Source organism: Leuciscus leuciscus (genome assembly GCF_965113295.1).
Source record: "Leuciscus leuciscus genome assembly, chromosome: 7".
Lineage (NCBI taxonomy): Eukaryota > Metazoa > Chordata > Actinopteri > Cypriniformes > Leuciscidae > Leuciscus > Leuciscus leuciscus.
The window spans coordinates 12,915,967-12,939,683 of NC_138731.1; the positions used below are offsets into that span (position 1 = coordinate 12,915,967).

The 23,717-nt window shown below is 39.1% G+C and overlaps 1 protein-coding gene across 4 annotated transcripts in view; it reads right to left on the reverse strand.

The window, feature by feature from the left end:
- prpf40a (PRP40 pre-mRNA processing factor 40 homolog A) overlaps nt 1-23,717 on the reverse strand; it is a gene marked incomplete at its 5' end in the record, with an annotated part of 48,486 nt that overhangs the window by 21,653 nt on the left and 3,116 nt on the right. For all 4 annotated transcript variants that reach the window (XM_082176109.1, XM_082176107.1, XM_082176108.1 and 1 more), the window contains 8 exons: nt 12,471-12,686; nt 13,559-13,583; nt 13,674-13,794; nt 15,034-15,144; nt 15,875-15,919; nt 16,090-16,112; nt 16,194-16,221; nt 18,699-18,782. In XM_082176109.1, coding sequence (XP_082032235.1) covers nt 12,471-12,686; nt 13,559-13,583; nt 13,674-13,794; nt 15,034-15,144; nt 15,875-15,919; nt 16,090-16,112; nt 16,194-16,221; nt 18,699-18,782 — 653 coding nt within the window. The remainder of the gene's footprint in view (nt 1-12,470; nt 12,687-13,558; nt 13,584-13,673; nt 13,795-15,033; nt 15,145-15,874; nt 15,920-16,089; nt 16,113-16,193; nt 16,222-18,698; nt 18,783-23,717) is intronic.

Here is a 23,717-nt window from a genome sequence, read left to right on the forward strand (position 1 = left end):
ACTCCATCAAGTGACCTAATGGTGTCCTAAAACTCCATCAGGTGACCTAATGGAGAAGAAAAAACCTTGGGAGAACCCAGGCTCAGTCGGGGGCCAGTTCTCCTCTGGCATTTATGAGCTAGAGGCTGGATTGTAGTTTGAACTATAGGATTATATGAATGCCTGGCTGAAGAAATGCGACTTTAATCTAGTTTTAAACTGGGAGAGCGAGTCTGAGCAACGAACAGTATCAGGAAGACTATTCCAGAGTTTTGGAGCCAAATGTGAAAATGCTCTCCCTCCTTTGGTGGTTCTGGATATCCTAGGTATGACCAAAAGCCTTGAATTTAGTGATCTTAAAGAGCGCGATGGATTATAGGGCGATAGAAGATCCGTTAAATAGACTGGAGCTAAGCCGTTTAGGGCTTTATAAGTCAGTAGCAATACCTTGTAATTAATACGGAACTTTATAGGTAACCAATGCAGTGATGATAAAATCGGTGTTATATGATCATATTTTCTTGATCTCGTAAGAACTCTAGCGGCGGCATTTTGGACTAACTGTAGTTTGTTTATTGAGGATGCAGGACAACCAGCTAATAAAGCATTACAGTAATCCAGTCTCGAGGTCATGAATGCATGAACTAACTTTTCTGCATCAGAAACTGATAGCATATTACGTAGCTTAGCAATGTTTCTAAGGTGGAAAAAGGCTGTTTTTGTAACATGAAATATGATTTTCAAAAGACAGGTTGCAATCGAGTATAACACCCAGGTCTTTTACTGTAGAGGATAAAGTAATACCCCTTTTCCACCAACAAGAACCGGGTGCTGGTTCAGAGCTAGAGCTATTGCCAGTTCGGAGTTGGTTCGACTGACGAACCGGTTTGCGTTTCCACCGGCCAGAGAGCCACAACAGAGCTATATCTTACGTCACTGCATACGTATCATGTTGCCCAGCAACGCTTGCGCGGCAGCGCCAAACGCAAACACACCAGACTTGTTCGAGATGCATCGGCTTCTCGCAGAACGATCAGCACATGAAATCAAAGCACTGCGAAAGCGATCAAAAAGCACAAGGAGTCGTATGATCTCCAAACACTCCCGCAGCTCTGATCGGTCCACGCTGCTCCGATGCATCTCGAACATGGCATCAACAATAATAGACGTTGCGTTACCTACGGTTCTTTCTTGGCTCCGTTCTAGACCCTGCAATGATTTGGTGCTACTTAAGAACCAGTTTTACTGGTTCGGAGCTGGTGCTTTGGCGGTGGAAAAACAAAGAACCGATTTGAAACTAGGCTCTGGCTCCGAACCAGCACCAGCTCTGCCTTGGTGGAAAAGGGGTATAACAGGACATCCTATGATGTTAAAGTTGTATTGTGCGAGGCTTTGTGGGCGGTTTTTTGAACCGATAAGTATTACCTCTGTCTTGTCTGGATTTAATAAAAGAAAATTACGCGTCATCCAATCTTTTATATCTTTAACACACTGTCAATTTGGAAAATTTAGCGGTTTCATCCGGCCGTGATGAAATATATATTTGAGTGTCATCAGCATAACAATGGAAACTAATTCCATGTTTCCTTATAATATTTCCAAGTGGCATCATATATATTGAGAATAACAGAGGGCCTAACACAGATCCCTGCGGCACTCCATAGTTTACTGGAGTTATGATAGATTTTTCTCCATTTAAATAGACAAAATGGTAGCGGTCAGATAGGTATGATTTGAACCAGCTTAATGCTTGTCCTTGAACACCAGTATAATTTTGTAGTCGATCTAAGAGTAATGTGTGATCTATAGTATCGAACGCAGCACTAAGATCAAGTAAAACTAGTATTGAGATTAGGGATGTCAATTTTCACAAATTCCCATGATCGATCGTCGTTTAAATTAACGATCAATTAATCGATTAATCGTTAGCCTTAATACTGCGATATGCGTCTACTGCAGTGGCTATAACCGCATGACAGGGTCTGCAAATGCTGCTCAAAACGCTATATGTTCCTCACCAAATCAATTAGAATGGTTTTAAATATAAATAAAGGGCTAGTAGGATTGTAAAATGTTTCGATGTGATTGATAATTAAATTAATTATTTAATAATCAAATATAACTACTAATACAACGCCGCCTCATATGCGCTTAGAATGTGTGACTGTTGTGGACGCGCTCTTCCTGGAACAACTGCACTCGCTGAATGAATCTGCTACCGTTAAACTGGAGCACTTTGCTAGCACGTTATTTATCTAAAAGAAACGCGTCCTATATGAGATTAATCAGGTATATTCAAAATAAACATAATATTACAAATTATATCTGCACAAAATGACGCAAATTCATGCACAAGTGAACTTGAACTAAGTTACGTGCCATTCATTCAGAACTACTCATGTTGTGGACGCGGTCTTCCTGGAGCTACGCGACACGGCAACTAAACCCAAATAATTCACAATGGTTTATTACAATATTGTTCTCTTTATAATGTTATGTGATATTACAGTCCCAATAGTCATTATTAGTCGTGCACTGCCGTTTGAGCTGCGCGCGCTGAAGCTGACGCTTAACTACAGAGTTAATTCTTAACCAAATGCATCCAATATGAGATCAGTCAGATATAGATAGGCCTACAGAAAATAAACAGTATTACAACTTACATTTGCACAAAAAAAAAGGCTGCGAATGCACACGCAAACGTATAGTCATGATGAAGGTGTAAAATGGTCCCAAACATAACCCCGGCGCGCTCGCTTTACATGTTTCGCGGTTGAGCAGCGCGCACGCGCATGAAGACCTGCTTAATCGATGATCGATAAGTTGTATCGATTAAATGTATTATCGACAATTAATCGATCGTCGATTAATCGTTGACATCCCTAATTGAGATACAGCCTTGGTCAGAAGCTAAAAGTAAATCATTTGTGATTTTAACGAGCGCAGTTTCAGTGCTATGATGCAGTCTGAATCCAGACTGAAACTTTTCATAGATATAATTTTGTTGCAAGAAAGAGCCCAGTTGAGTGGACACCACTTTTTCTAATATTTTAGACATAAATGGAAGATTTGAAATGGGTCTATAATTTGCTAGATTATTATGATCTAATTGTGGTTTCTTAATGAGAGGTTTTATAACTGCCAGTTTAAATGTTCTTGGAACATGACCTAAGGATAAAGACGAGTTAATAATATTGAGGAGAGGCTCTTCCACTACAGGTAACACTTCTTTCAGTAGTTTAGTTGGTATAGGATCTAATAAACATGTTGTTGTTTTAGATAAAGTGATAAGTTTATTTAACTCTTTTTGTTCTATAGTTGTAAAGCACTGTAATTGTTCTTGCGGGGTGATAATTGAAGCTGAATTATAAGGCGCAATTGAAGATTGAACGTTTACAATTGTGGTTCTGATGCTTTCTATTTTATCAGTGAAGAAGTTCATGAAATCATTACTACTGAACTGTAACGGGATATTTTGTTCGGGTGACGTCTGTTTATTTGTTAGTCTAGCCACGGTGTTAAATAAAAACCTTGGATTGTTTTGGTTGTTTTCTATTAGTTTGCGGAGGTGCTCAGCCCTGGCCGCTTTTAGGGCCTTTTTATAACGTGACATACTGTCTTTCCATGCGATTCTAAAGACCTCTAAATTAGTTTGTTTCCATTTACGCTCTAAAATACAGGTTTCTCTCTTTAAAACATGCGTAGTATTGTTGTACCATGGTGCTTTATTTTCTCTCTGACCTTTTTTAATTTAATAGGTGCAACCACATCCAATGTTCTAGAGAGAATGGTGCTCATAGTGCTAGTTAGTTCTTCTAGTTCATCTGTTTGTTTGGATTCAGGCAGCAGCTGAGACAGATTAGATAAGCAATTTGAGAAATTATCTATGGTGGATGGGAGGATTGTTCTGCCTGGTTGATAACGCGACGCCGCATGACATATTACAGCAGTACGTAATATGCAAGTTACCATGTAGTGATCAGTGACATCATCACTTTGTGGAATGATATCTATATCGGTTGGATCGGTTCCATGTGATATAATTAAATCGAGTGTATGATTAAGAAGATGAGTTGGTCCGGTGACGTTTTGCTTGACCCCAAATTAATTTAATAAATCTGTAAACGCAGCCCCTAACGCATCATTTGGATTATCTACGTGTATGTTAAAATCTCCAACAATTAATGCTTTATCGACATTGACTAATAGGTCTGAGAGAAAATCTGCAAACTCTTTTAGGAAATCAGCGTAAGGCCCTGGCGGTCTATATACGGTAGCCAAGGCTAGAGATAATAGGGATGTTTTTTCTAACATCTAAGAGCGAAACATTTAGTACAAGTACTTCAAATGAAATAAACTTATAACCCGTTTTCTGAGTAACATTGGATGAAACCAAGATGGCGGCGCGAGTACATCGCGAGGCTCGCGGTCTCTCCAGATTCTGCAATTTAGTAGTATTTTTCTTGCTCATTTCGGGTCTGTTCGTGCAGAACAGTTGTGCCTTAACATCGTACACCCAAGGTGAGCTTTTGGATATTGGTTTGCGAATTTCCGACAGTTTTATGGACAACCTTCGACTCCTTCCTGAGATCGCCAAAACACCCGGGGCTATGCACTCTGCCCGGCCGGGCGGAAGTGCTCGCAGGCGGCGTCGAGATCGTAAACAAAGGCGGGGGAAGCGCGGAGGACTAAGAGCTAAGCTAAAGCTAACACCACACCGGCTCTCTTTACCCAGCATTTTCCTTGCCAATGTACGGTCGCTGTTGAACAAAATGGAGGAGATTCGACTCAACATCACATACAGCAAGAGACTTTTGAACTGTAATGTTCTAATTTTCACGGAAACATGGTTAAACAGCGGAATACCGGACAACGCTATTGAGCTAGCGGGACGCCATACATTCCGGGCGGATAGAACATTAGATGGCTCCGGTAAGACCAGAGGTGGTGGATTGTGCATTTACATTAACAAAGCTTGGTGCACAAACTCTGCTATCTGTTTTTTTTTATTGTTGGGAGACATTGTTCAGCTAACCTTGAGTTTCTCATGGTTAAATGTAGACCGTTTTATCTACCGCGGGAGTTCACTTCCACTATTATAACTGCAGCCTATATTCCCCCGGATGCTGATGCCAAGTTTGCTATGAAAGAACTTCACGCAGCCATCAGTAAACAACAGACCGTTCACCCGGAAGCTGCGTTTATTGTTGCGGGTGATTTTAATCATTCAAACTTAAAGTCAGTGCTACCGAAATTTCACCAGCATGTTTCCTGTCACACCAGAGGAAACAAAACCTTAGACCATGTTTACACAAACATGGCTGGAGCTTACGTCGCGACACCCCTCCCCCACCTGGGACAGTCAGATCACCTTTCTTTGTTCCTCACCCCCAAATATGCACCTCTCATCAATCGCGTGAAGCCATCAGTGAAGACCATCAAGGTGTGGCCTGCGGGGGCAGATTCCTCACTCCAGGAAAGGTTTCTACACACAGACTGGAGTATGTTTGCTTCTCAAGCCACCAGTGGCTCTCACACGGACATTGACTGCTACACCTCCTCTGTACTGGATTATATCAATACCACCATTGACAGTGTTACAACCCAGAAGCAGATCACCACATACCCAAATCAGAAGCCATGGATGAACAGGGAAGTGCGACTCCTATTGAAGACACGCAACACTGCCTTCAGATCAGGAGATGCACAAGCCTATAGCACATCCAGAGCAAATCTGAAAAGGGGCATCAAAGAGGCCAAGCACTGCTACAAGCTTAAGATAGAGGGACACTTTTCCAACGCTGACCCTCGGCGCATGTGGCAGGGCATTCAGGCCATCAGTGACTACAAACCCTCTCACTCCACCCCCGCAGCCACTGATGTCAACTTCCTGAACGAGCTAAATGACTTTTATGCTCGCTTTGAAAGAGACAACAGAGAAACTGCCACCAAGCTCAAATCCTCAGCTGACCACCCGCCGATCACACTCTCATCCACAGATGTCTGCAATGCACTGAGCAGGATCAGCGCGCACAAGGCTGCTGGACCAGACAACATCCCTGGACGCGTACTCAGGGCATGTGCGGAGCAGCTCGCTGGGGTTTTTACAGACATTTTCAACCTGTCTCTTGCCCAAGCAGCTGTACCAACATGCTTTAAATGCACTTCCATTGTGCCAGTGCCAAAACACTCCAGCCCGAAGTGCCTTAACGACTACCGCCCTGTAGCACTCACACCCATCGTAATGAAGTGCTTTGAGCGGCTGGTCCTGGCACACCTAAAAGACTCTCTTCCATCCACATTGGACTCACACCAGTTTGCCTACCGTAGCAATAGGAGCACAGAGGATGCAGTTTCCATGGCACTGCACTCTGTGCTCACACATCTGGACAATAAGAACACTTATGCACGCATGCTGTTTGTTGACTTCAGCTCAGCATTCAACACTGTCATCCCAACTAAGTTAATAGCCAAACTTGGAGACCTGGGCATCAACACCTCCATGTGCAACTGGATTTTGGACTTTTTGACCAACAGACCCCAGAATGTTCGATCAGGCTCCAACTGCTCCACGTCCATCACACTCAACACTGGTGTACCACAGGGCTGTGTGCTAAGCCCGTTTCTCTACTCCCTCTTCACCTCTGACTGCAAGCCTGTGTACGGATCTAATTCCATCGTCAAGTTTGCGGACGACACTACGGTGATTGGTCTCATCAGCAACAACGATGAGACTGCCTATAGGGAGGAGATCAAGCACCTGGCCACATGGTGCACTGAAAATAGCCAGCTCCTCAACACCACCAAAACGAAGGAGCTCATCGTGGACTTCAGGAAAGTGTCAAGAGGCACACACGACACCATCCACATCAATGGAATGGCTGTTGAGCGTGTCTCCAGTTTCAAGTTCCTGGGGACCCACATCTCGGCGGACATGACCTGGACAACCAACACCTCCAGCCTGGTCAAGAAGGCTCACCAGTAGGGGTCGACCGATTAATCGGTCGGACGATTAATCAGCCGATTTTTAGCATTTTTTAACATAATCGGCATCGGCCAATATCCAGTATATCAAGCCGATTATTAGGCGGGCGCATCTGTGGGCAGCCTAGTGTTGTTGTTGTTGTGGAACACATGTTCGACGCACGCTGTGCCTGGAGTCATTCTCCAGCAGAGTGAGCAGACCTCATCCAGTGCGTAAGGAAGGAGCTAAGTTACTTGGAGAAAACTCCTTTATATTTAATTAAAACCTTTTGATATGTTACTGCCAACTTCGAGAAAAAATATGAATAGGCGACATGACGTTCGGCTACTTTGGATATTGATAGCGTAATTGAGGTTGCATAGCACAGCAGAAGGGTTGCTATCATGTCACAATAAGTAAGCAAGAATTTTGCAATTACAGACAGAGAATCTGATACTTTTATTTGTTCTGTTTTGTGTGTCTTATATTTAAGAGGGTTGTCACTCAATGCAGAGAAATAAGTTATAAAAAAGTGACCAACGCACTATAGGTTAGTGAAGGACTGGCTTTGCTTTGCTAGCGTCGTCGCTAGGGTTGGGTAGCTACAGACAGACCCGGTGCTAATACGGCACTGGTGCCTTAACGACCGTTATTTACCGGAACGAATATCAATGCGGATTTCTGTGCTTCATTTCGGTGCTACTGTTATGCCTGTGCTTCTCTTGGATGCTCTGAAAACGGACGTTAGAAACGTGACGCTAGTCAGCAGTTAACTTTAGCATACTGTTAGCTAGTAGCTGGATTAAACACGGTTCAAATGCTGGCCAACCAGTGTAATGTGTGACTGTATTTCACTGTAGACTAGGGGTGGAACGGTACATGTATTAGTATTGAACCGAAACGGTACGGGCGTCATGGTTCGGTGTATAAATTTACACGGAGAATACATGGTATAAAAATAAATAAAACTCGCGTGCAAATTAATTCATGTAATGCGGAACTACTGTTAGATACGCGGGTTCTTTGGGGACACCTAATCTGTAGCTCCGCCTTAGCTCTGAAGCAGGCTGCGATGTAAAGATTGCAATGCTGCAATATGGTGTGTGTGTGTGTGAGAGAGAGAGAGAGGGAGACTCGGGAGAGGGAGAGAGGGGCGCGGGCGCGATCGAAAAGTCTCGTGTGTTTAAAGTCGCAAAGTGTTTACTTATATTTGTGTGTGTGAGGCGCGGATGCGAGCGAACAGTGGAAACATAAAAACATACTCCGTCATTTTGTTTATACAAGACATCATTCAAACTGCAAAGTGTTTAAGTTACTGTTAATTAAAATTTTAAGGAAAACAAATATATTAATCTGAAATGTAGCAAATTAATTTTCAGTTCATTCAGGTACAATTACCAAACATATCTCAAGGTCACAACAAGTGCAGATTGGTCAAGTGTTCAATAAATGTTTTTGTTGAGAAATCTTGTCTATCTTAAGTTTGAGTTACATTTGATCTTTCAAATAGAGGTAAAAAACAAGCACATAATCGGCCAAAAATCGGCCAAAATAAATCGGCAGCATTAATCGGCCATCGGCCGACCCGGATTTCAAAAGATCGGCATCGGCATCGGCCTGAAAAAACCCATATCGGTCGACCTCTACAAGACATCATTCAAACTGCAAAGTGTTTAAGTTACTGTTAATTAAAATTTTAAGGAAAACAAATATATTAATCTGAAATGTAGCAAATTAATTTTCAGTTCATTCAGGTACAATTACCAAACATATCTCAAGGTCACAACAAGTGCAGATTGGTCAAGTGTTCAATAAATGTTTTTGTTGAGAAATCTTGTCTATCTTAAGTTTGAGTTACATTTGATCTTTCAAATAGAGGTAAAAAACAAGCACATAATCGGCCAAAAATCGGCCAAAATAAATCGGCAGCATTAATCGGCCATCGGCCGACCCGGATTTCAAAAGATCGGCATCGGCATCGGCCTGAAAAAAACCATATCGGTCGACCTCTACTCACCAGCGCCTTTTCTTCCTGAGGACACTGAGGAAGAATCAGCTCTCCTCCACTATCCTGGTGAACTTCTATCGCTGTGCAATAGAAAGCATCCTGACCAAATGTGCTACAGTGTGGTATGGGAGCTGTTCTGTTGCAGAGCGCAAGGCACTGCAGCGGGTGGTGAAAACCGCCCAGCGCATCACTGGGACTCCACTACCTGCCATCGAGCACATCCAGTGGAAACGCTGTCTGCATCGAGCTCGCAGCATCCTTAAGGACTCCTCTCACCCAGCCCACAGACTGTTTTCTCTCCTGCCCTCCGGCAGGCGTTTCAGGTGCCTCCGGACCAGGACCAGCAGACTAAAGAACAGTTTTTTCCCCAGAGCTGTCTCTTTATTAAACTCTAACCCTCATTGATCCCACTCCCCTCATATACTGATTGACTCTCCTCTCCCTCCTCACACCTACCTCCATTTTGTTATTTGCAATACTATAATGTTCATTTGCACTGCTGACTGTTATTACAGAAACAACTGTTTACATATGCATCTTGCACTACTACCTTGACTGGAATATGCTCAATTTGCACTGCCGACTGTTTATTTACAGTACCGACTGTTTACATATACATTTGCAATACCGTACTTTAACTGTAATATGCAATTACTTCCACTGCACTTTCACTCGGATAGCTTCTGTCCAAACTTTATTTGCACTACTTTAAATCCATTGTTATACTGCTCATTTTAGCCTAACTTATACATATATCTATTTGTAAAATTCTGTTTATAGTAATAGCCATCTGTATATTATGCTCACATTCTGTTTATAGTAACACCCATCTGTATATATATATTCATAGTACATATCTATCTGTAAAATTCTGTTTATAGTAATAGCCATCTGTATATTATGCTCACATTCTGTTTATAGTAACACCCATCTGTATATATATTCAGTACATATCTATCTGTAAAAATTCTGTTTATAGTAATAGCCATCTGTATATTATATTCAGTACATATCTAGCTGTAAATTCTGTTCACAGTAATAGTTATCTGTATATTATATTCATAGGACAAATCTATCTGTAAATTTTTGTTTATAATAGTATTCAACTCTATATTTATTCAGTACATATCCATGTTCTGCACTTATGGAACCACTGTATATCCTGCACTTGCTGCTATTGCACTTCTGGTTAGACCTAAACTGCATTTCGTTGCCTTGTACCTGTACTTGTGTAATGACAATAAAGTTGAATCTAATCTAATCTAAAACATTGAGAATATCTCTATAGATGGTTGCAACACTGCCGCCACGACCAATCAGACGGGGCTCATGCTTATAACAGTATCCAGGAGGAGTAGACTTCAGTTTCAGTAAGGCAAAGTACATCGAAGCTATTATCTGTGACTATTTCATTTACAATAACTGCCTTAGGTGTGAGTGATCTAATGTTTAGAAGACCTAGCTTTAGAAATAGTTTTTGTTTACTAATAGCAACATTTTCTGTTTTAATAACAATTAGATTTTTCCTAGATCCTGCAGTAGATTTATTATTTGATCTCACTAAACGAGGAATAGACACGGTTTCTATGCAATGTTCTACACTAGTATTTATATCAGTTAAATTGGTGCAGCAGAGACTATGATTTGGACTTTTGGTTACTAGTCAAAGGGTATTTAACATTTTGGAGATGCTATCGGACAGAATATCCGCTCCGAATCTGCTTGGGTGTAAGCCATCAGCACGGAAAAGCCTAGGACACTCCCAAAACAGATTCCAATTATTTACAAAGAGCAGTTTCTGCTCATTGCACCATTACATTAACCATTCATTTAGCGCAAATAATCTGCTGAACTTTTCATGCCCTTGTCGGTACGTGGGAAGCGGTCCTGACACAATGATCGTTGTTTCAGGCGATGTGCTGCGTACCGTATCGATCAGATTCCTGAAGTTTTTCAGAATCTCCGTCTGGCGCAGCCTGATGTCGTTCACTCCCGCGTGCAGGACCACAGTTCCGACGCGCTCGTCACCATTCAGGATCTCGGGAACGCGAGCAGCGATTTCAGAAACACGAGCACCAGGAAAGCAGTGACTGTGCACCTTACTTTTACCTAACGTAGCGTGTACGTGCCGAACGATGGAATCGCCGATGATCACAGCATCGCGTTCTGTTTCGCGAAGAGGGAAGAAGCGGTTTTGTGTGGATAACTCGAAAACCGGGAGGGTCGGAGAAAGTCTTGGTCTAAACCTGACTCGCGTCTTCCGCTGCGGAACCACCCAGGCTTCGTGGTGGCGTGTTGGAGCCGGAGTGAACGAGACCATGGCTGATCGCGACCGATGCTGAGGAACGCACGGAGTAGACGCGGTCGGAGTCAGCGGGTTAGTAACGTTAAACACTGATTTGTGTGCATCGGCGCGTGATGTTTCAAGAGCCAAACACCGGTCTCTCAGCTCGGCCTGTCTCAATAAAAGGTCGTGGATCTGTTTCTCAACAGCTTCCAGCTCAGACTGCAGTGCGTGCAGCTCAAATGTGTCCTCACCTGCACCAAAAGGTAGACTACTTACATCTGATATATTCGCCATTTTAACAGATGGACAGTGAGTTAGCAATGAAGCTACCAGTGATGCTATCAATATTAATACTAATTTATGATATATTTATGGATATCTTGGATATAATCCGTTTTTTTTTTTTTGTGGTGGGGTGTAGAGTACGATAGGCGAAAAAAAAATTGTTTGTAAATGAGTGTGGAGAAGACGCGTTCAGCCATGATCCACGGACATAACCTTTAAGAGTATGCAGCGTTGGATCACTAATAGGCTTGAGACGCGTCTGCTCAACAGTCCACGTTGTAACTATGAGGTTTGAGCAGTAACGTTAGTGGCTTCTCAGCGAGGAAAGGTAGAAAATGTTCGTTGTAAGTGAGTTTAAAGAGAAAAATCAAGAATTATAAATCAAATCGATAGAGCTCCAAAAACAACAACGCGTTCAGACGCGACGCATGGACGAGTTCGAAAAGAACTTTTGTAAGCCTTTTAAGACTAATTTAAGACTTTTTAAGGATCCGCGGAGACCCTTATTACTGACCCCAAACTTTTGAATAGTAGTGTTAATCAATGAAAAAATTGATGCCAGAGAGATTAAGAAAGTACAAATAGGTAATTATGATTATGTTGTGAAATATCATTACAAATTAAAATAATAAAACATTTATTAGAATAATTTCTGAAAGATCATGTGACACTGAAGACTGGAGCAATGATGCTGAAAATTCTACTTAGCCGTCACAAGAATAAATCACATTTTAAAATATATTCAAACAGAAAACAGTTATTTTGAATTGTAATAATTTTTCACAATATAACCGTTTAAGTCTATTTTTGATTAAATAAATGCAGCCTTGGTGACTTTTCAAAAACATTAAAATATCTTAATTATTTCAAACTTTTGACTGGTAGTGTATTTCATGTAATCTGTTCTACACGGTGAGATGTGTGCTGAATGTCTTTGAGTTCATTACCTGGGTTGTGTCTCTACGCTGGGCGTTTCCTCAGTGGAGTTAACCATGACATCACTGCTGACCTCAGCAACCTGAGCGGGCACGTGAGACGGCGGTTCCTCTGAGGTGCCCGTCGCCATGGTAACCTCTGTCTCAGCAACTGCAGCCACAGTAACAGGAGGCTCGATCTGAGATGGAAGAACAGGGGTGGTGCCAGGAGCCACAACATCAGCCGTCCTTTAACAGACACAGGTCAAGATCATTATAATTGGATCATCTTTGAATTAAACAAAATGTGTATGAAAAGTCTACCTTCTTATGGAATTCACATTCTACAGTGACACTACCTTACCCTTCCAAAACCTATATATTTGCTATCTTGAAAAGAATTTGCATTAAAAATGATTCTGTCCCATTAAAGATTTATTTGTTCATTTATTGTCGCTGATAGCCGGCTGCTTTAAAACGCTCCCGTGAGTGTTTGTGCATCTCTGGGAAGAGCGTCAAAAGTTTATATTTACAGATGTGTTTTTGCAGCGTTGGGCTTTGTAGCCAATCACAGACATATCTGTTGAGCGCGTGAACGAAATGACCAATCAGAGGTGTTTAAGTTAGTCAGAATCTGCTCAACACCGCTGAGTTTGTTCAGTGCGAGTTCTGCACGCTCGCAAATCCTGTCATTATAAACAGAGTATAAACATAATGCCAGCTTTACTGATTATAACGGGAATTTCGCAAGAGTGCAGCTTTGTGTACCTCACATTATAATCATCAACTTCAATTATAATGGCAGCAATCTTTGCTCGATTTATGTATATAATATAGATTTTTCATGCTGCTAATTACACATTGCAAAGTTTCTGGATTGACAACCGTGTTTAAATTAAATGCCATTATAAACTTTTTAATTCCACTAAGATTTTGGTGAAAGTAATTTTCAATGGATGGACAAAAATGATGGGTTATTGTTAAAAATATCTTCCTTTGTGTTTTGAAAATAAACAAAAGACCTATAGGTTTGGAACAACATGAGGCTGAGTAAATGACAGCATTTTCATTTTTGAGTGATCTTTCCCTTTATTGTCCAAGTAAATAAAGCTGATGCTCACCCATTTTCCTCCGCCTTTATCATCGCTGAAGAAAAGACAGGAAAAAAAGTTAAACCATTTTCTTATGTAAGGTTTCTGGATTTGTGTTTGTGTAAGAACAACTTTGTGTACTGACCCTCCAGGTCCTCCAGTTCTTTGGGTTTAGTCCAGCGAGACTCTTTGGTCTGTGAGTTATAGTAATAGGGCTTTCCGGTGTCTGACTTGTATTCTTTCCACGGGCACTTGGACAACATTTGCTGCAAAACACAAATCTCTTTGAGTTTGTTTCAATTTACATTGAAACATAAATACATAAGTATTTATCACAAGTTAGGATATTCCTGCAAATAAACTTTTATATATAAAAACTGAGCTTTGTATTTCCACCTAGTTTAATGTATATATTTTTTTTTATGATTTTTTAAAATGTAAAATCCTGACATTACAAAAAAAGATCAGTTGAGTTCAGCAATTTGTTTGTTCTATACTATAAATTGTGTGCATATTAACGCATGGATTTCTGCTACAGTGCTCCAATCTTAAGACTCTTAATAAAAATAATAATTGATAAGTCATCTCTCCTGTCATAAAATCTGTTAAGCACTTGGTGGATTTGTTTCACATTATGTAAGAACAAGCCTTAATTCAAAACTCTGTCAAGCACAGACTAACTAAACTAACTATGCTATTTAATCATTGTTAATAGTAGTAGTACTACTATGTAACTATGGGGCATTAGACTCAAAAGCAGAATATGCCTTATGCACCTATTATGCCCCTTTTCACAAGATGTAAAATAAGTATCTGATGTCCCCAGAGTGTGTATGTGAAGTGAGAGCTCAAAATACCCAACAGATAATTTTTACAGCATGTTTAAATTGTCACTTTTTGGGGCTCAGAAAAACATGTATCCCTTTAAATGCAAATGAGCTGTTGCTGCCGACCCAGATGTCGGAGCCTCACGAGCTCGCGCTCTGTCAGGACAATCTCATCTCACAGAATGAGAATATCAAAACAGAAACTCTCAGTAGCGGTGTTCATTTCGACCTGGAGTCGTACAATAATGCCCACAGAGCCAGAGAATATATGCTGTATGTAGATAGAACAGGTATAGTTAAGTTTAATTACGATTATAACGTGTTTGTCATCTGCTTTTATCCACTATTAATATAAGCCTGTTGTAGCTGACACAAACAACAAAACACCTCAATCGCTTAGGAGACATTCTTGTCTACAGCTGCTCCGGCGTCGAAACAATGGCATGAGAACGGCTTGTTCTGAGACACTGCTTATGATTTATGGGGATTTAAAAAAAATGCACTGGGTGGATTTGTATCATTATAGGGTGGTTGTGTACACACACTGCAAACACACATTTATGTTCAAACGTAATGTAAAAGTGAATTTTGCATAATATGTGATACCTCCTAAATGAGCAGTAATTGGCAGATGAATATGACTGTGTAAGCGAGAAAGGTGAGTTGACCTGTTTTTACCTCTGCAGGTGATTTGAGCTCATCTGGTTTCTCCCAGGTGGATTGTTTGGTCTCTGTGTTATAGTAATATGTTTTTCCATCCAGTGATTTGTGCTCGGTCCATACTGACTTCTGCAGGAGACATGATGAATACTCATTACATCATTAGTCACTAGTCGTTTCATCAGCTATATCCTGCAGTTATTAGTTTAGTTGTACAAAACCATGTATGACCATTGCTCATTCAAGCATCAAAAAAGAAGCAAAGGCATTAAAGTATTATAAAAGTTGGACAATAAAAGTTGCCCATATATATGACAGTCTTCTGAAACCATATAATGGATTTGTGTGACAGCAAACTGATCCCTGGCCCCTACTTGGGGAATTTACGAGAGAAGCAGAGATGTCCAAGTTGTGAATTAATCAATCAGAACTACTTGATCAAAACAGAAACTCTCAGTAGCGGTGTTCATTTCGACCTGGAGTCGTACAATAATGCCCACAGAGCCAGAGAATATGTTGTATGTAGATAGAACAGGTATAGTTAAGTTTAATTACGGTTACAACGTATTTGTCATCTGCTTTTATCCACTATTAATATAAGCCTGTTGTAGCTGACACCATCTGAATGATGGCCAAAAATATCATGTATGTGTATGTAACATTTATGTAATATTGACTGATCCAGTTACAAGACTGGTCTGAATGATACAGCCATGAATCAAACTGGTGTGCTTTACGAGTGACTCAATCCATTCCATAAAGTGGTTTTATACTTTCATATGCAAAACATTGTTTAATTGTACTTTAATTTCAGGCAAGTGTGATTTTTGACCGATAAAAACTGTTTGTTGTGTCTTGCCTTTTTCGTCTGTTCATCAGGTGAAGACTCAGTTGATGTGGTGCTCTAGGAGGAAATAACATTTCCATGTTAAAAGTTTTTTGTTTGTTTTTTGTCTTCAATAATAGCATTGTATATGGCTTGTGAATTATTGAGACAGGAAAATAAATTCTATAAATTTAAATCCCAATAATAATTATACAATATTAACAATGTGTTTGGTTGCTTGTTCTTACTGTTGTTCCGGGAGCAGCTGGCGCTGAAATAGATCAAAAACACAATTACACTTAGAAATAATAATCAACAATATGATTATGACCAAAAAACATTTCTCTCTTACCTGCAGGCTCAACTGGACTCACACCAGGCTGAGATGGACAAAGGAAAGAGGGTTTCATTACACAAAAAAAGCCAATAGAATAAACATGCTGATTTGTGTGTAAAATATTTTAAATGACTTGAAACTTCATATAATCTATGAAAGCTCTGTCATTAATTGTTGGAATTAAATTAGTCCATGAGCAGATCTAAAGATATCAGAGCTAACTTCATTAGCAGTGTCCTTAACCCAAATTGCAGGAAAGGAAAATGCTATCTGACTGACAGGCAGTTTGACTGACAGCTCCTGGAGCATCAGCTGGATTCTGCATCTGATCAGACGACTTCATCTACAGCTCAAAGACTGGCGCTAATTATTACTGATGCTATCAATATTTAATATGGTTAACTAAGGACAGGCTGTTTGATGCTTAATATAGCTGATTACATGAAAGCAGATCTTAATCACCACTGACTGAGGAGGTGTGTTCAAAATAAAGACCTGCACATGTATGGTTAGTTTGATCTTATATATAGACTGAACTGAAACTGCCATGTTGTCCTTCCATCCATATTCACTAGTGACGTAATGCTTTGAAAAGCAAATGAATTAAGCCACTCTAATTGAACTGGGCTGTTTCATGTTATTGGTCAGATATGAATTCACTTTCCACGCATTTCTCTCCATATAAATTAAGAACTGGTCACAGCTAAAGTGTAGGTAGGCCTACTTCACAAAATTAAATGTAAAAATACATTTTCTTAAAAGGATGTTTTTGTCTGAAAACAGTCAGATTTTAGTATAGCTCAACAGTTTTTAATTGCCTCACAGACATCAGAATATTCTCCTTGCAAAGCTGGATTACATTGATGAAAGAAATCAAATGTGCCGTTAAAACTCTGAGATTATTCAGAAGGATCATCTGAGCTAGACAGATTTTACAACAGGGTACTGACCTGGTGCTTATGTTTAAATACACTACGGGTTAAAATTCTGGGGTCAGTAAATAAAGATTTTTTTTTAAATAAAGAAATTAATACTTTTATTTAGCAAAGATTAAATGCATCAAATGACAGTAAAGCTAGCATTTAGATCTGATGACATTCCGGCTGTGGCTTTCTCTGCTTCTGAATGTAGCAGCTGCCACGGAGATTCTGTTAAGAATAGATTTATTGCACAAATATTTGGATCAGATTGGGTACATAATATAAACAGTGCTTTCAGAATCTAAAATCATATTTGACTCATTTGGACTGAAGAACATGAGTGCATGCATGTAAACAACATACATAATGAATGTTCTTTTTGGAGTTATTAAACTATTATATAACTGAGTTATTAAAGTTACAGTACCTTTGGTTCCTAATGATCACTTGATAGGGGTCATATTCTAAAATGTCACTTTGGGATCAAAGATGTTTTCACTCTCTCTGAATGCAGCTGAATACTGAAAAAGCTATTCATTTCTATACATTTTTCACTGAATTGTGCGATCTGAAGAGCTTGAAATGACGTAAAGAGCGCTGTTTTCTTCCGTGCGTGTCTGTTGTGAGTCAGAGAGCTCATTCGCTCAAAAGCTGTCAATCATATGTATATCCTATATACTACCTCGTTCTGAGTTCCGTACAAACAACAGAGAAACGTTTCGACAGTGATCCGCTTCGCGCTCAGTGTGAAAGGGCCTTCAGACAGCGTGTGAATACTAAATTGAGTTTGCTTTCAAGTCTGCTTTCGCTTGAACTGAAAAATTCACGCAAAAATGATGTCATCATGACCGTCTTGGTGACTTTCCTAGCAAACATAGTAGGTTGTCTTAAAAGTGAATGTAAACAGTCGAGAAAGACGACGCATATGTAACAGTATATTGGATCCATGCATTATGTCTTAAAGTGACAACAGCCTAATATTCTTGCTGCTGTCTGTGTTTTAAAAGTAAATCAAACAACAAAAGAAATCACTCAATGCTCGACTGAATAACTTAAGTTTATAAGGATTAATCTTTATTTAATTTATATAGTGAATATCATATGCAGTGTTATTTTACATTTGATTAATTTCTGTACCTGAAAACTACAGTTAGACCTATCTGAAAAACACTGTTTATTTAATTTTTTATCTTTTTTCAATTGTATTTATTTGTGCTACTTCCAGTTAGATTTTTTTGACAGTAGTCCTTTTTTTCCTGAACATAGCACACAGAATCGTACAGAAACCATGACCCTAAAATCGTGATAAAAACCAAACCATGAGTAATTTGAACCATTACACCCCTAACAGTCACAAAGTGTGCAGTAGGGAAGGAGACGTATAATACACTGAAATAAATTAGATCAAGCTGATCTTTTTCTGCTACTATCACTCATAACACGTGGATAAGTGCTATAAAAAAATGGTGTTGATTCTAAATTGGTACATTTTGCCACTTTGCAGGGTGTTCATTAGGGTTATTCAGACACTGCTGACATCATGTGAGGGTCTATATTTAACCAGCACTGATGGAATAGTGTGATATACAGGCTAGTTTACCGGTCCTGTAGGCTGGATTGATGCAGCTGGCATTCGGGGAGGCATCATCATTCCTGGTATCATTGGTGGCATCATGGCTGGCATCTAAGAAAAAAGTTATGAAAAATTAATGTGAACTGCTAATTTCCTTCCTACACTGCACACGGGGAGAGGAAGGCATGTGCTGAAAGGAGTAAAAGCACATCTTGTGCTCTGTATTCTCCAGTCCCTGATTACAGTGTGAACCTCACATCCAAAAACATCCACTGACACACCTTTCATCTCTCTCTCTCACACACACACACACACACACAGGTGGAGCATCAGGTCCAATAAGACAGCACTACTGCAATCATATCAATGATTTATGTCTATATATATTCATGTTCAAGACTATGCACTTCTCTCATCTACATGTTAGTGTGAATCACATGAAAACTTCCAAGAAATGTTCAAATCATTTTTCATCCCATAATCAAAAGAAATAAGTAACTGTATTTTGGATCAATAAAACAAAGCCTAGGTTTAGAGCATTTTTTTAAAATATGATATTTGCATGACAATTGTGCACACCTCCACCCTCCTCAATACTATAGCACAGATATCAAAGACAATCAAACTGTCTGGGAACAATTTTTTTTTAATAAATGATGCTAACGTAATGGAAAAGTTAAATTTTGAGGTGAAATGCAGTATGACAACATCATGTGTTTGTAAGTTTTACACAATAACTATAAATACTAAAGGTGATCGAGTCTTTAAGTCCCCCTGTAGTCAATAACTTTATGCCTTAAAACTCATCTTTGATCACCAAAATGACACATTTAATTGCTTCTTAATAATAATAAAAAAAAAATTCTTCATGCCTTAAAATAACTTGAATGTAACTACACCCGTGCCTCATTAAATATACGCGGTTCTATGAATATGCAAATTAGCCCTGCCTCCACTCACACCAGCTCAGAGATCCACTGGTTGATCTGATTGGTTACAAGGTAGTTTGTAACATCAGAAACACCAGCTATTTCAAACCGTGTTTTTGAGACTGTCTTTGGTTCACTGCAGTTTTAAAGAGAAAATACTCAGCAATGGTGTTGACTTATGAATAGTGGTCGACCGATATATCGCCTCGGCCGATATTTGGCATTTTTGAAATATCGGCATCGGCCGATACGTTTTTCTGATTGGCCGATGTGTTGGAAGCGGGACTTTTATTTTGACGGCGCTCCGGACTTTTATTTTGACGGGCGGCGCTGAGAACACACAAGCGCCAGAAGAGAACGGCAACGGCAGCTCCTCAGATCAAACAGCGCTCACTCATATTCTCCGTCTTCATTAACGATCTCTGTCAGTCATATCTAATACTTTGTTAGACAGAACTGGTAAACAAATTAAGTAAGTGGTATGCGAAGTAAAGTAAAGTAAAGCGTTTGCTTTTATATTCTTTGTAACAGAAAAGGCAAACAATCTCAGGTTAAAATACTTCCTCATTTGCCGTCAGCATTCAGCAAATGCGCATCTACGTCATTTAAACAAATCTCTGAATATCTAATAAAGATTTAATTTCACAAACCTTGCAGATTTAATTGAATCCAGCTGTGATATCTTGTGAAGTGTGCATTACTGTCTGCGAGTGACGGTCGGTCCGTGCGAAGTGAGTGAATGCGAACAGAAGATCAGCTTCACAGGAGACGCGATCAGAAAACTTTAAATCCTTCATTTTAAAATATGCTGATATATAACCAGTTGCCCACTGTGTCATATTCATATCTGTGATATATCCAGTTGCCAACTGTGTCATATTCATATTATTTTCACTGTGCTGTATGTAAAATTAGCGTTACCTTGTCTTTATTTAAAAAAATTATGATTACCAGCACGAAATTACCAGATTACCGAGTGCCGTTACAGTGTTTACTTCCTTTATTCACATATTCATATATTTCTAAACAATTACTTTGTGAAAAATACTGTAATAGGATTGCAGATTCAAGAAGTTGCCATCTAAAGTAAAAAAGCATGTTTATTTTAAAGATTTGTTTTCTAATTTATTTATCATTTATATTGATTAAAATATATATATATAAAAATATCGGCTTTATATCGGCCACCCTGCTCTCTAAGATATCGGCATCGGCAATCAAAAAACCAATATCGGTCGACCACTACTTATGAATTTAATTAAAAAAGTAATTCTGTGCACATCCCACCTTCTGGCAGGTGCAGGACAAAAGGAACTAATAAAGTGAAAAAAATTTGATGTCCACAACACTGCTTTTTGCTCCCATATTTAATAAATTCAGGCAAAAGGAAGACTGAAGACTGTCTTTTGCCTGAAGAAGACCCAGTAGGGTCGAAACGTTGCACTTTTTATTAAATATGGGAGCAAAAAGCAGTGTTGCGGACATCACATTTTTTTCGACTTATGAATTTGCACATGGTTTAGGCTATCTCAAAGCAAATTAAAAACACCACATATAAACAACATTAAAAGCTTGATATTCACCACAGGGGGACTTTTAGAACGATAACTCTATATTAGCATCCACACTAACAGATGATAACATTTATTATAAACACACAGTGCAGTTATATAGTCTGCCACTTTAAATCTTCAAGCTGATTCTGACTAGCTGTCAATGTTTTTACTAGCTCATCAGCCGGAATATAAAAATATTCTAAAAGTGATTCCAACAATACTGTTCCTCTGTGTCATTATAGCTGTGGTGTGGACATCCCTATTCTCACAGAATCAGAACCATTATTAACACTTTATAGTTGTCATGCTTGGTGTGATTGGCCCATTATGTTGCTGCTACAGAATGTGCATTAAGCATAATATTCTGCAGCAAAACATGCATTTGACACTAGCAGTAAGGTCGGAATTTTATCTTCTGGAGGTGGACAATAATCTTTCATATTGTTCTTTCGGAAAAAATAAAACGGAATTACTGCTGAGTATGAAATGTGCTATACAAATAAACTTTTCATGACTTGTTTTGTCTAACAAACACAAACTGTGTTGGAATTAAATGCGACAAGAAATAAAGACTGGTCCTTGCAAAAATGTGCAATGTGACCACTAATTTCTGATTTGTGAATAAAATAGGCTACTCCTAATGGTTGCGTTTACCGAACAACTTCTGTCATTTACCAAATTCGAAAAACATAGACAGTTTATTCAACATGTTTTCTGTCATTTTGACTGATAGAAAAATAAAGTATCTGGGCCCGTATGTATAAAACAATATATATATATATATATATATATTATATATATATATATATATATATATATATAGTACCAGTCAAAAGTTTGGAAACATTACTATTTTTAATGTTTTTGAAATAAGTCTCTTATGCTCATCAAGCCTGCAGTTAAAAAAACAAAACAAAAAAAAAAACAGTAATATTATGAAATATAATAAATATTATGATTTACAAACAAGAGATTCTAAGTGAAGTGCAGTGGTACAATTTGTGAGCTAATAAAACATATTGATTCCTCGATTTTAATCGATTCTCATTTTTATGAACCAGTATCAACTCTTAAATCCCAAGAATCGATCTTTTGGTCTGTGCTGTTCTCAGTTGATGAATGAACAGAACACCGTAGAGCGCTTCCCATCCAATAAATTGCAATAAGCTTTGATATTAAAGTCTCAGATTTCAAATTGGGTCCATTTTTTTAGGAAATTGAAACATTTTGGCGCTCTTTAATGTGACAGATGGCTGTTTTCAGTTAAGTGCCAGCGTGATGCGCACATGTGCAATTTTGGCCGATACCGATAATTCTTTATATTTGAAAGCCGATAACCGATATATTGGCCGATAGGCCTAAAACTAAATCCAAATTTATATATAATTTTTGAGAGCCTGATTACAAAAACAAAAGTCTCACCATTAAATCCATATCCCAAGCACACAATTATAAAGATGTTCTCATTATAATTGTATGTAGCCTATATAACAGGCTGTACAATGTTTCACTTAACTCTATGTTCCTTTTTTGAAGTGATTACAATCATATTTCAAGCAATTTAAAAATATCATGGAGAACAGTGCACATCTGAAGTGTCTCAGCTGAAGGAAATAATTCATTATTTATTGGCTTTAATATATCGGCCACATTTTCTTATCAGGCCGATAACGATAACATTAAAAATGATCATATATCAGTCAATACCGATATGGTGGCCAATAATATATCATGCATCCCTACTTCTTCCGCTTTAGTAGGGCTGTATACCTTGGAGAACCTGGCGATACGATACATACCTCGATACACAGGTCACGATTCGATACGTACCTCGATACAGAGCTGTCTCGATACGATTTGATACAATGTGACACGATTCGATACGATTCAATAAAAATACATGGGCCAGAGCCAATTAGTTAATGCTGAACACATTTACTCAACAAAAATTTATTAAAGACAAAAGTGCATTATAACAAAGTGCATTTTGCTTAAATATTTGCAACTTTAAGTGCTCTGATTAATTGTACACAAATTGTATTAATCTGGAAATTACCACAAGTCAACATTTAACTTTCCAAGGGTACAGTCTGAGCTCACACAAGCACAAAATCTTCTTCTTATTATTATTCTTATTATTAACTTCTTATTAAATCTTAAAAAAGGTGGATATCCGTCTAACACGTCCCAATAAACGAGCGACAGCAGGAAGCTTCAATGCACGCTGCGAGGCAAGGTTTAAAGTGTGAGCGAAGCACCTGAAATGCAACATACCGGCAAGCTCCGCTGCGACGCTCATATTTGCGGCGTTGTCAGTCACAATAGCTGGGTCTTTGGATACGAGGTCCCACTCCTCCAGCGCCGCTTTCAATAACTCTGCAATGTTTGACCCCGCATGGCTCGCGTTTGTAAAACGTGCGACATCAGTTCCCACTCCTCGTTAACGTAATGGGAAGTGATTGTAACAAAAGCTTGTAATGAAATCTTCGACATTTTCCATGAGTTTTTTGAAACTCGCGGGCGCCGCTGCGCCGCCTAATGGCTGGGCGGAGTATCGATAC